General features: G+C 32.3%; 2 protein-coding genes and 1 non-coding gene across 3 annotated transcripts; all 3 read right to left on the bottom strand.

The window, feature by feature from the left end:
- Positions 1–927: 927 nt before the first annotated feature.
- LOC123708238 lies at positions 928–4,364 on the bottom strand. Its single transcript, XM_045658838.1, has 3 exons — positions 4,109–4,364; positions 3,326–3,559; positions 928–2,588 (listed from the first exon to the last, which is right to left on the bottom strand). The coding sequence occupies exons 2-3, from the start codon at positions 3,552–3,554 to the stop codon at positions 2,233–2,235; spliced, it is 585 nt and encodes a 194-aa protein (XP_045514794.1). The 5' UTR covers positions 3,555–3,559; positions 4,109–4,364; the 3' UTR covers positions 928–2,232.
- On the bottom strand, positions 4,364–7,901 carry LOC123708310. Its single transcript, XM_045658978.1, has 3 exons — positions 7,883–7,901; positions 7,677–7,835; positions 4,364–7,127 (listed from the first exon to the last, which is right to left on the bottom strand). Exons 1-3 carry the CDS (start codon positions 7,899–7,901, stop codon positions 6,898–6,900), a joined length of 408 nt encoding a protein of 135 aa, XP_045514934.1. The 3' UTR covers positions 4,364–6,897.
- A 4,824-nt stretch (positions 7,902–12,725) lies between these two features.
- Positions 12,726–12,796, bottom strand: Trnag-gcc. The gene has a single exon. It is a non-coding gene; the product is annotated as a tRNA-Gly (tRNA).
- Between the last annotated feature and the right edge of the window lie 1,157 nt (positions 12,797–13,953).

Here is a 13,953-nt window from a genome sequence, read left to right as displayed (position 1 = left end):
TTCTTCACGTAGGAATTCTTTGCATAATTTTTGGATTTAATCCAAAGTAGCCTCTTGCTCGACATATAGACCGATCCCTCTTATATGCTTTGTATCCGACAGTCTTCCCTTGACGTACTTACCACAATCCATCCTATAGAGTTTCGGGGGATCGTGATTGTGAAAACACTTGCCACTTAGTAGGAAATTCGCGCACGCATCAATGTATACAAACGCTTTACACTTCGGATAACAAGTACATAGCCAACGGGATTTATTTATCCCTTTCCTTTGATTGTAAAATGTGTAACCATTGTGAAGAAGCTGTGTTTTTCCATTCAGTAAACTTATCAAACGCGCTGTAAGAAATTTATTTAATTTAACAAAGTATTAATGGAAGTGAATAATTTTGCTTACCATTTTCATAAAATCGGAACGATCAGCCGTCTATATCCATACCTTTACGTAGACACCAACATAATATCTTTTAAACGTTTATATTGCTCTCATCATCACAGATAAATGTAGAGGTAAAAATCTATTAGGGATCCATCAGCACCTTATTATTAAACTGTAAAATACCAAAAATAACATCATCATTCCCATTGCGATAAATTATATAAAATTTACAAAATATAAATAACTATGCCCTTTTCAAAAAAAATATATTAAAAATATTGTTCACTTATGAAACATAAATGATAGGTTTTAGAATAAATCACTAGGAAATTGTTAACGAAACACAGTAAGTAAATTTTTAAAACATAATAAAAAACTGAAATTCAAATTACAATACAATAAATTTTAGAATAGCCCACCTTAAAAAGGTAGATAAACAGAAAATTAATTTGAAATCTGCTAATTAAGTATAAATGCATCAAATCAAAGTAGAAATAGTAAATAAAGTCCGGAATTTTAGAAAGTTTTTATTAAAAGAGTTCCTTAAAATATACAAAATAATAGCAAATTAAAATGCAGTACATAAATGCCAGTGATGTTATTACGAGATCTATACATCACAAAATCGACACAGTCTTAAAAAATACTAAAATCGACAATCACAAACCTAATACTGAATATAACTTCATTAGTTGAGTAATCTTAGAAAATATATGCTATACGAAATAGTTTCAGACAGACGTACGCAGAGTCGTTTAATATGGATTAAAAATGTAACTAAATAAAATAAGAAAGTGTTAGTTGAAGACTAATTTGGTAAGCATAGGACAACAAGCGCTTCCTCTTAAACGTCTCTGAGTACCGCCGCAACTTACGTGAAGTTTGCAAGTGTTATTAATAGGTAATTTGCGCACAGTATCCCTAAGCTAAAATCTTGTATAATTACGTGATATACAGTAACTAATTTACCAAGACACTTTACATGTATGAATAAAAATATAATCTTGACAAACTTCTTTACATTATGAAACTATAATCTTTTACCAATAAATTATCGACATTAGAACCTTTAAAAAAACATTACAAAATATGAGACTTGAACGCGTAAAACTAACCTAAACCCAATAACTACAAGGCACTTTTAAACTACAATACATTGCCAATTAAAATCAGATCTTATAACAGCATCATTAATCGGTAACTTCCAAAAACTAATTCAACATGAGCTTTTGTACCACGCAATCCCATGGAAGAAATTATAGATTACCGGCGCTGTATCATAGTCAAGTTTCACGAAACAAAAATGGATTTTTTAAATGGATCTCACATCGACATTGTTGTAAGAAATTTGTGAGATCAAAAATTAATTCAAAGACAAATTTGAAATGGTAACAAGCGATGGGGTTCATGCACTAAACCTATACTTATATTATGTTTGAGACTGGAAAACCCATCACATATATATTTTAATGGCAAGCGTGTAAATAATAAAAGAGATCTTGTTAGACGTGGATACACTTAAATTATAGTAAATTAAATCTTGCTAATACACGAGACAAACATAAAATTTATCTCAGACAATATTATAAGATTCGTCATAATCTTATTTTAAATGAGGGTATATGTAAAAAAAAAAAAAACAAAATTTGAGTGACCTGATACATGTTGCCTTACCCTAACAGCCTACTTTTCATTGAATTTTATGAGAATGTAGTATAATATATATATAGAAAACAATATTATGCCGTGTTCAGGAGTAGTGCGAAGAAAATATTTTTCTTATAGAGTATTATTTATACTATTATATTCCTTACAAAGGAGTTTAACTAGAAATCATAGGAACTGTTACAAAAATTAATAATTATTGTAAACACTATGCGCGACTAAATAATCGTGTAACGGGGTAAGCGACATAGGGTTTACGGGCGCAGGGAGGCCATTTTCTTTATTTTTATTACCACCATTTTGAATTGGATGCAATAAAGGTAGCCTAGGATCTTTCTTTAGGCTGGGCGGGTGGCTGTGATTAATACTCGCTTTAAGAACTTCCAGTTTATCTGTTATGATCAGGTGAGCCTTGCACTTCCACTTGGAGCCGTATGCCGTGCAGCTCCACCGGTGCGCGTTGGTGCGTGCTTTCAGATGTTTGTAGAAGGTAAAGTTGTTCAGGCGTAAATTGATCCGACCATTCGGGCGTAGATAAAATTCAACTGTTGACAAAAAACCATAATCAGCACCATTTAGTAAGAATTCTATTTCGACAACTTTGAATATAGAACGTTCTAAAGGAAACCCAACATTTCGCCTTCAATTTATAAATATAACACTTTAAACAACGCCCATGCGAAAATACGTCAATAATTTAACTTATCTCTTAATACTTATTAGCGTATTGCATACGATACGCGAAGTGCGCCTGTCAAAATACATGCAGCCAGAAATCAATAAAACTTATACATATATTATGTTGACTATAACGAACATATACTATATGGCAAGGAGATTTAAATCAAAAACATTTCGTGTTCAATATTTAATGTACAAAGCTGTATTGTAGTTGTTTTTAGGCACAGTTATAACAGTCTTGCATGAGTTATAAGCCAGTATTAGTATCCACTGTTTTAAAAAAATATATGTATACAAAAATAGCAAAAAGATCTTAGCACTACGAAAAATAACAATAAACAATTAATTTAAAGTGATTATTTAAAGTCTATAATTTATCTTGACTATGTATGTGATTCACTGAACCAAATACACGAAAACATTCCTTAAAAATAACAATCACTTTTGAATAAAGTGCCTTGAAGGCCCCGAAACTCGACATTCAATTTATTAAGCAATATGTATCACTAAGTATATGAACTCGATATAAACTTGGTGAAATCTTGAAAATTAAAAATTAGTAGACGAAGCACCAACTTCCTTTAATATCAGGAATACTCACGTGTCGAACCCTTCTTAACATTCCCGAGAAGATACTTGGAAGGCTGGTGTGTATGTTCAACATAGGCCCGTACAACTATCATCTCCTTCGTCACATGCATGAAGGCTCTGCAGGACCTGGATCCCATTTGGGTGCAGCTCCATCGAATCCCATTACGGAGGTGCTTATGCGAATAATAGGTGTAACCTTTGAACATGAGCAAATTCTTTCCATTTCTGCTCTTCACCATAAGTACTAAAATGAAAATGGGTATCAAATACCATGGTCGGAAGTTTACCACCTACCTACTTTGTATTCTTCAGTGCGACGGGGTAAAATCTCAATAGGAACTGGCCTTACTGGTTTTAGGCACGAGGGTGGATTGATTCTGGAAAGATGTCCATTACGACAGGCACGATTTGTGTATTAATTTTATTTATTTGCCAATTTGACCACCAGATTGCCTCAACATCTACTTCGCTGTGGTCGAAAACGACGCATGTAGACTTACTCCCTGATTATATTTTATATTTAAGACAGTTTTCCTTTTCGTCACAGCGTAGAAACCATTTGACAGAAAGAGATGAATGTATACTTAGGTTATTGCACTCAGATTGAGATTCATTTTTATGAACAAAGGGTTATATCACTAATAATAATTGTATGACTATTGATAGGTAATCAAATATCAAAACTAAAGTGAAAGTTAATTTAATTCATGAAAATCTTTAAAACAATTTCTGTTTTTATTAAAGCAAAAGTGCCAAGCACATTTAACACAGTTGACATGAGACTTTTGCTTACAGCTTTTGCAACGTTGCCGATCATTTGACCAGGTAGGCCAGTGCGCAATGTCGTCATCAGAGCCTCGAGGAGGCAACTTTGTCTTGCGCCTTCGTTTTGTTGTTATACTATTTGCATCTGAGCGTGTGGTTGGCGTGAAAGGGACTGTCTTTCTTATAAGCAAGTCTGCAATATATAACTTAAATTCAAGAAGTGGCGTAGCGTACCTAACGTGACCATCGTTGTAAATTACGAATGTGCAAGAGAATACAATGATACCTCTTCTTACCACTTATTTAGTTTTTGTTACCCAAGGGTTATGAAACTACTCCCTGTATTCCCTGTAATTGTATAAAAAAAACTAATGATAACAAAATGGTTACAGTTTGGCGTTGAAGTTTCGAATCTATCCTGTATATATATACAACTTCACTACTGGATAGCTAAAATATCAAATATATACCCTATCGAGAACAGTGAGGAATCGCGCGCGGTGGAGGGAAAAGCACCCTCATTTTGAGGTTATTTTGCAATTTGTATAACTTTTGACTTAGAGAAGGTAGTATGTTTATGTTTTAATTTCAGAATCGCTCGATTGCATATAAACATTACCTTTAATATAATAAGGTATTCACTACGGCAGTGTCTATGACACAGCCACCCAACATATTTCTAAAACATCGCTGTTGGACAAAAAAATTTTTTTTGTAGTTTCTTTTTTGAGCTAAATTTTTATTGATGTATTATAATATTGTTGAATAATTTGCCATATATATAATTTTTATATAACAATTTTTGCTAATATTTGATACTTTAATAGTATTTATTATTCCATATTCAAATCTAAATTTGTTTTACAGGTAACTCTGCACAGTTATGCATCCTAACATTAAAGATCTAAATTTACTTTTACTTTAGTTTTCAAACAAGACCATAGAGCGGGCAGGAAGAACTGACAAGAAGCTCTCAGCCACTCTGTTTAATTGCCATACTTCACTAAACACATAGACAACATAGAGAATGTCCATTGCTTTTATGTTCGGATACAGGCTACCACAACTATTATTCTCTTTACAATAAGAGACTCTCATGACAGTTGGGAACAGTTATAAACAACATTTTTACAAAATCACAACACTGAAATGATTCATATACTTATGAAGAGAAGAAGACATGATTTTGACCAAGTGTAAAACGTACGAAAAACCTTAATTATGTCCTACCGAAGGCTATTTACGATTTTTCATACAAATATTAATGTAAATGTAAACACAACATATTGTCTGGCAAAGTTGTACATTTCTTAGATGCGCAGAACGTGAGGTTTTCCCTACTCAATGCGTGCATTACCATGCCAAATCTGTTCAAGATTCAGAAACGAGACAGCTAAGTCAGACTTTCATACGTCATTAATGGATATTTAGTATGACAATAGCCGCGACAATTCCCACTAAATCTTACCCCTAAAACTGCATAATTTATAAGTGACTGCATTTTAAACTATTTCTAACTATACAGTAGTAGGCAGCACTTTACATCTGACATACATACTATTATTCATCAAATACTTTGGAGGATAATGGGTGTGAGATTCCTTTTTTTTAAGAAGCTTTCCTTCGTGGCTTATGACTAAAAACGCTGAGCAGCCTTTGGAATACTGACTGGAGCACTTCCAACGATAACCGCTCTTTACTGGGTAGTGTTTCGCAAATGTATAGTTATTAAACATCGCTACTTCTTTTCCCCTATGGCTTGAGATAATATACTTGACTGAAACAAATTACCGGTTTTAACATTATATTATAACACTAGATAACTTAAAAAGGACCCTTTATCCTATAACGGAGATCGTTCAAGTAATAATATCTTGTTTGGTATTCGAGTCGTGTGTAAAAAAAAAATATTTCGTGTGCATTCCTATCGACTTAGGGATTAGGGATAAAAAAATAATTTCTTTCTCAGTAGCTCTGCAGCGTGATGGCTAGCAAAAAACCTAAACATAGTAATCGCTGGATAGAAATTCATATTCATTTTTGCGTAGAAAAACATGTTTTTTTTTAAAGATTAAGTATATTCTTACAAAGTAGACGTGCAACAATATAAGTTTAAGTATTAAGACATTTGTTTCTAAATCTAAAGCATGATTTGATTCTATTTGTGAACGTAAGAAAGAATGTTTAATTTCGGATAACAATAAAGTTCATTTTGTTGACGCAAAGAACGTCTGTTTTAAGAAATACTTTATACGTATGATATTTACAATTGAATAAGATATTTTTTTATTTATTTAAAATTACGCCATCTTGTGGTAAGTGGCATAAAATTTGCATAATCACCTCAATTTTTCATTAATTGGCGCAAAACTTTATGCTTGTACGAGACGAGGGTTGAATACACCAAGAATATTATGCCTAAGGTCTAAAAGAAAAATTTGGCACGTGGAAGATATCACGCAATTAAGATGACTAGTAATAAATTGTGTCTCAAACTAAACATAATCTTAAACTTAAGTACATTTGACACTTACATTTACGCATATATTTGATTAAAAATACAAAATTAAGGTTTAATTCTAAACTAATATATATATAGATTAAATAATCTAAATAATACATCCAACTTCTTACACAAAAAACTCACTGAATTGGAATGACGATTTTAAGCTAAATATGGGTAATATCAACTATTGGATAAGTACAATTATCCTTTCTCTATGCCTACTCACGTACATTTTATTAATAATAACCTTACTCCTTTGTAATACTTTCAACTGATGTGATAACAGGCAAGGTAGAGAAAGAATCGCGGCATCAGTCATTGAAATTATATTTAGTGTAATTATCTTCATGATTATGAAAGCCCTTATGCTTGATGTAGCGCCCTTCTACCGTAGTCTGAACACAACTGTTGCAACCAATACGCTTTCTATCTCTGCAAGTCCAATTTATGGTATTCTGATACCGATTATTAATCCAGTATTTATTCTCCTTGAAAATAAGAACCATACTGCCGCTTCGATGAGAGGGTAGATAATATATATCTGAATCTGAAACAACACTTAATTATAGTACACACTCAACAAAAATACCACCGTTAACATAAGCAAATTGTATGAATTAGGGTAAACAGCGCCATCTTTTGTCGACTAGCGTTGTTGAAAATCGCCAATAGATGGCGTTGCACAGGATGAAATTGGAAAGGTTCTCATATAATGATACCAATTTAAAATGCATACAAGTAATGCTACTTGTTAAATTAGTTATAATAAAAAATATTACACAAAAGTACGAGAATAAGATTGTATTCTAAAAATAAAAGATTATAAAACTAAAAATCATCTAAACTAGCAGGTCCCTAACAGAAACAGATGTAAGAATTGTCACTGTATAACCATCAATAAGTACATAATAATAGTTACATAATATTCTAAAAATACACTTAACAACAATGATTACTATTTAAATTGATGTATGTAATCTCCTAAAATCTTTTTCCCTAATATAACGTCCATCATGGCACTGTCTTAGTCTGGGAGGCTCATGAATATGTCTCCCTCTGAATATTGAAATGTAGTCTCTACCATCAAGACCTCTGTATGTAATTACATCAGCGCGACATCCGTGGACATCTCGGGAAGAGCAATACCATTGTTTCTTGCCATGCGCTTGATGGTTCTTCATGTAAAAGGTGAAACCGTTGAGAATAAGAAGACCTGCTCCTGTCCGACCGGCTATAAACTGGGCTGGCACTGAGAGCAAAACAATAAAGTTACCGGTTTGATATAATTTCAATTACCAATTAATTCATTTCTCATCAACTATATGATAGTTGAAATGAGAAATGAACGTAACATAAATAAAATTAATTTTTCACCATTGAACCTTATATACAAATAAGGAATATATACCCCAAGATTACTTGTGGTATATGGTCCTCTTTTATATAAATTAAATAGTGAGAAAGCATATTCAATACTAATTTAAGAAAATGCTTGACCACTAGTGTAATCATTCATTGAAGTGGGCAGGGGTGTGAAATAAAGTGACGACAAATCCCAAAGTTATTTATTTTCTTCTGGTAGATTTTTTGAAGGAAAGTATGATAAATAAAACACATACACAATAATAAATTGCTTCTTTTTCTTTCTTTTTTTTTCAATAAGGAAATGGGACTTATATGGCAATAAAACGCAAAATATATTGTATCATTCGTTGTAGTAAATATAAGCTAAATACTATACTATATTATATCCCTGATATATTCCATAGTTCCTGAAGTATGATTTTTAAACGCGATAGTAAAAGTAATGGCACTATTGTTTATTAATAATAATAATGTTAAAGGACATCCAAAAGTCCATATTGTTAATTTCAAATAGACTGGAATTTATGTGTGTTATTAATTTTTTTAATGTTTCTATACTCACAAAAAGTCTGTTTAATATTAATGTGTGATTTTAGTTGTTCCGAAATTTATTTCATTTTATACCAAACATAATTCTTCGTAAAATCAACCATTGATAATTATCTTCATGCCATTTTTAATCTTGCTTAATTAACCTCTGGGATTCAAACTCAAATAACAAAAAGAGATTCAAACTTTCTTAGCCAGTCCTTGTTTTAAAACTTCTATATCCTCTATGTGAGGCCTACACATTTCTGCAAATTACTTCCATAATTATTTTTAACAACATGAGGATTGTACCAAAACAATCAGTGGTTTCCCAGGGCATTGAACCTAACTACAAATTTTTGAATGAGGAAAATTCATCACCAACAAACGAGAATTTTGAGTTATGATGGAACCTATTTTATAATTGGGATTTGTACCTAAAACTTTATTTTAAATTAAGAGTAAATACAATTACAGAATTATTGGCTTGAACACAACTAGAGCCTTATAGTAATAAGCTTGGCAAAAATATCCTATATATTTTAAAGTGGACATACTTTAAAATATGATATGAGAGTGGCATATTTAAGACTAGCTGTGCCCTGCGGTTTCACTTACGTTAATCTAGTTGTAGTGTGATAATATGTATACTTAAGCCTTCCTAGTAATTGACTATCTAACATAAATACAAATTAAACCAGTAGTTTATATGATTAGTGCATACTACCAAACACTTCTTCAGCTTTATAATATAGATAAATTTTGAATCTGGGAATCGAACCCAGGCATGTAGATATAATTAAATCATTGGCTCTTCAGTCATAACCATAATACAAAAGATAGCAAAGTATAAATATTGTATTCTTCTATCTGGGAATCGAACCCAAATTCATATATATGTGTTCATAACGCCTCTCTAGGCATAATATCATTCTTTAAATATTTAATTTTGAAATTATTCTTATAACCTAAACATATTTTATAATCCTAACCAAAAAACATATTAATTTTTGGGAATTGAACCCAATAATAATGTTTATGAATATGCATACTCCCTAGACCTACATGACTTTGTTGGATGTACTACTTATTTGGGAGTCGAACCCAAAACTACATAAAACTATGGCTATATTGTTCCAAGTCTTACCCAAATATAAATTAAAAATAGGAGCACATACATGCAGACTTAACTTCACTTTACAACCATAAAAGTACTTAATAGAATGATCAAAGGGCTATGAATTTACATCTTTGGTGTAAACAAACTTTTCATGATTACAATTACCCTTTTGGAAGTAGCTTTCTGAAAAATCTTCAACTAATAACACACACAATTTTATACTTGTAATTAACAATTCTAAAGAAATAACACGTTTTTAAAAACTTTAGAAATTTAGGTATACAATAAAAACATTGGCAGGTAACTTCATAAAATTTTGCTATAATATCGTAAGAGGGTATATACAACTTTTGGACATCCTTGAAGGGTAAAACTTACAGACTATTACTCACCGAACTGCTACCTCGGATCAAGCATAAAACCCCTAAACGGGGTAAAAGCGGGAACAAAAAATAACCTCAACTCTTCATAACAACAACACTTTCTAACACTCTCACCATGATAACACATTAATGCAAAGCTACTTAGGCAACTTATAGCAAATATAACAGGTTCTATTGATATCTTACTCACTTTTTCACCACACAAACCCGTACAAAACACATATTAAGGAATTGACGTTCCTACGTTTTAACTTAATACCACGATTGTAGAACACTGAACACACTGTTGCCATAATTCCCGCTTGGCAAAAATATTAACAAATACGCGATACGCGAATATTTCATTTGAGATGCCTTGAGATGAGAAAAATTAATAATAAACATCGGAAAACAACAGTTATTTGGCATCAAGAGTTATTTTGACACTTCCAAGTTTCAACGTGAGACAGAGATAAGAGAGTTTGATCTATCTCGTCGAAGCATTGTCACAGAATTATCTCTGGATTTATATATAAATTTGTATTTTATACATAATATACGGAATTAATACGTCCGTTTTGTATTGTAGGACGAGCAAAAGTTCGAGAATCTCACACACCGCACGAAACGCGAGTTCAATACGATAAACCTGTTGTACACTTCACGCCGGTTATCTGTGGAACAGTGTTTCTGTCCCGGTCGTGCCTGCCCGTTTGGCTGAATCCCGAAATCAACAGCATGGTACTTCACCTAGGAAGGTGGTTGACTGATTGGATTGATTACATCTCTGTCACAGGTTATTTCACCAGTGGGCGTCACGCGTCATGACGCCAAAAAAGTAATTGTCGTAAAACATGTTTTCTTGGAAAAAACACAAAAAGAAAATGTGTATTTTCCATATGGATATGGTTGGTAGACATGTGACTTTTCTTATTTCACTGGTTAATACTACACCATTTTTGTTGAGTGTTGTTATAATCAGTGGCGTATCGAGGTAACCTAGGGCCCTGGGGCAAATTAAAAAATGGGGCAACACTGCTATGTAAACTGATTAGGTTTTATCAAATATAAATACGAAATATACAAATACTTTAAAAATTCTAAGTTTAAGTAGCTCTTTTTTGTGCACTGTACGGTTCCTGGGTCATCGGGGTGCTTTAAATAATAGAGGATTTTTGGTTTAGTCTATATTAACCACTCGCGTATAGAGAACAATAGAAAATGAGCGTAATAATGAAGTGCTAATTGCTATGTACCGAATGAATGCAATTTAACAGTCTAAGAGAGTGCCTACGTCTGGTTATGCTGTCGGAGTGTAATTCCGACGATTTAGGAAATCGTCACGCTTATTAGTGATCTAAATGTACAGTCATGGCACGTACATGCACTGCAGGGCAAGTAATAAAAATATTAGATTGTGCTCGTGTAGGTAGGTACTTATTGTTTACTGACGACGTTAAAAGGAAAGAGAAACACAATGATACGCTACATGTGTCGTTAGGGAATCCCCGGAAAAAAATTATCACCGTTAGTGTTACCACATTTTACGGTAGAGACCATATATGGTCTCATGCCCGCGGACCTGAATTATGTACCTACTGCAGGTGACCTCCATTTTTCGCGTTATACAATAAGCTGTAGCCGAAACCTTTAGATTTGACACGATTTATTGAATTAAAAGACATATGAGTGGTGAAATAAAATAAAATTGAATCACTATATTGACCACTACAAAAAAGTTTATTGACATTAGCGTACTTACTCCAGATACACCATTAATTTTTTAACCGTTCTCGAAAAAAAATTCTTAAATCGAATTCACAATAAAACGCACATGTCACTGTCAAATTGACAACACTGCCAACCTACAGAAAGAATTTAGGGGAATTCCTCTAGCCATAACTTTTGACATTTGGCAACAATGTTAACTGAAAAGAATTGTCTAGCCATTTTCTGTCTAGAGCATAAGCTAATAAAAAAAAAACAATAATATTAAGGAATAATATTTTATTCGTTTTATTTCCCATTATTATATATATACTGATTTGAATATATTATGCTTATTTTAGATTATCTTTAGTCAGTGTATTTGTCTTAGTGTAACAAAAACACTGACTATTGATAATCTAGATACTGTTAACACTAAAATATAAAGATTATGAAATGGTCGATGGTACTTTGAAATTCTACGCATACGCGCGTTATGGTAGTATATTAGTTAGCCCAGCTATCTCCAGGCAGCCCTAGTGCACCAGAATGTCGAGTATTGACTCTATGTCTATAAGGTAGTCTATGATTTTGTCTTTTGCCGTATCGATTGTATTCAAAAATATATGGAAACTGTATTCGGCAACATTGTTTGCAACCTTTACGTCAATTTTGATTTTCTAGATGGCGTGTAAGCATCAAGAGGATATAATATTTCAGAGAAACGTCGATCTAGGTTAGTTTCTATAATAAAGAGTATTTAAAACATGGAATTAAGGAATTCGTTTGTTAGCACCATCTGTTGTTATAATGAAGTATCGTTTTAAAGCGTGATAAAGATGAACCATTATTTTATTTCATTTCAATATTGAAACTAGATAGCGCTGTACAAGAAACACATAGAATGACGTATTGTTCGGTTAGGTTAGTAAATTTTGAAACAATTAATATTAAAAAATAAGTACTGAGATATAAAAAAAACTAATCAAATAACTAACTAAAAAAACTAAGTAGAAACTATACTCAGTAAAAGTAGTAAAAAAAACATTAAAAATTTTGCATCGGCCGGGAATCGAACCCGGGCCGCCCGCGTGGCAGGCGAGCATTCTACCACTGAACCACCGATGCTTGTTATAATAGTTTGAATTTTAAGTAACGGTTCAAATTTACACTGTAGACAATAATTAACATACATATTAAAATTTCATCAAACAATGGGTTGTTAACTCAAATTTATATAGAAAAGATATTAAATTAATAGAATTGAAAGATAATTATTTGAAGAATTTCAGGCACCACATTTTATCACAGCTAAAATAACAACATGCATGCAAACAATTTTATTTGTATTCAATAATTGTACTAATTGGTGATTAAAAAGCAATTTTACGCTTGATCCGCTTTGAAATGGAAATATCTCGTTCCATAAACAATAAATTAATTTAATGATTTAGACGCGATCCTCGTTGTCATTCAGATCATGATAAATAAATATACGTTTTCAGCCTTCTGTATTCCTAATGGAGCTTTCTCTATGTCAGCAAACACTGGTATATTATAATTATATTTTGATCAATTCACGGGTGAGTTCACACTGCCATTTTGCTATGCACTTTTTATCAGGCGCATTATTAATAAAATCAAATGAAACTTGCTGATGCTGCATGATTATTATAAATTAGTAGTACTAAGTAATTTGTTTTTGACATCAGATTTTAGTTAACGAAAGTTTTGTTTTTTACTCCAATCTCATAGTGTTTCTTAATTTATCATAATCCTTTTTCGATAAATGCAAGCAATAAGAATTTCGATAAGCAATATATATAAGAACACGTGGGTTTTACTGATTTACTAAACGTAATTTGTAAAATTCTGACTACGCTACATTATTATGAGAAAAAACATACAAAACGAAAACTTTTACCGAACGATACACAAAAAGTACACTCAAAATACAATAAAAAGCTTTCTGCTTTTAAAATTACGAAGAATAAAAGTACAAAGTCGTAAATGCAGAACACCTGCTTTGTATTACGTTGGACGAACTCCAGTACAAGGTATTTCAAGATCCGCTTTCAATTTTCATGAAACAATTGAAAAATAGTATGAGTCGTGTACAGTTTATGCAGGTCTAGCATTCTTAGCTAACCTAAGCGCCTCTTAATTCTCGAACCCCACAGCGTTGTAAAATTCAATAGCGATAACAATGCGGTTTTAGTATGGATTTTCGATGATTCTCTTTTCTTGATGGTTTTGGGAGCCACAGAGTGTCAGCGCCGGTTGTG

Source organism: Pieris brassicae, chromosome 4, assembly GCF_905147105.1.
Source record: "Pieris brassicae chromosome 4, ilPieBrab1.1, whole genome shotgun sequence".
NCBI lineage: Eukaryota > Metazoa > Arthropoda > Insecta > Lepidoptera > Pieridae > Pieris > Pieris brassicae.
The sequence above is the reverse complement of the archived record's forward strand: the minus strand, read 5'-3'. Positions and strand labels throughout refer to the sequence as shown.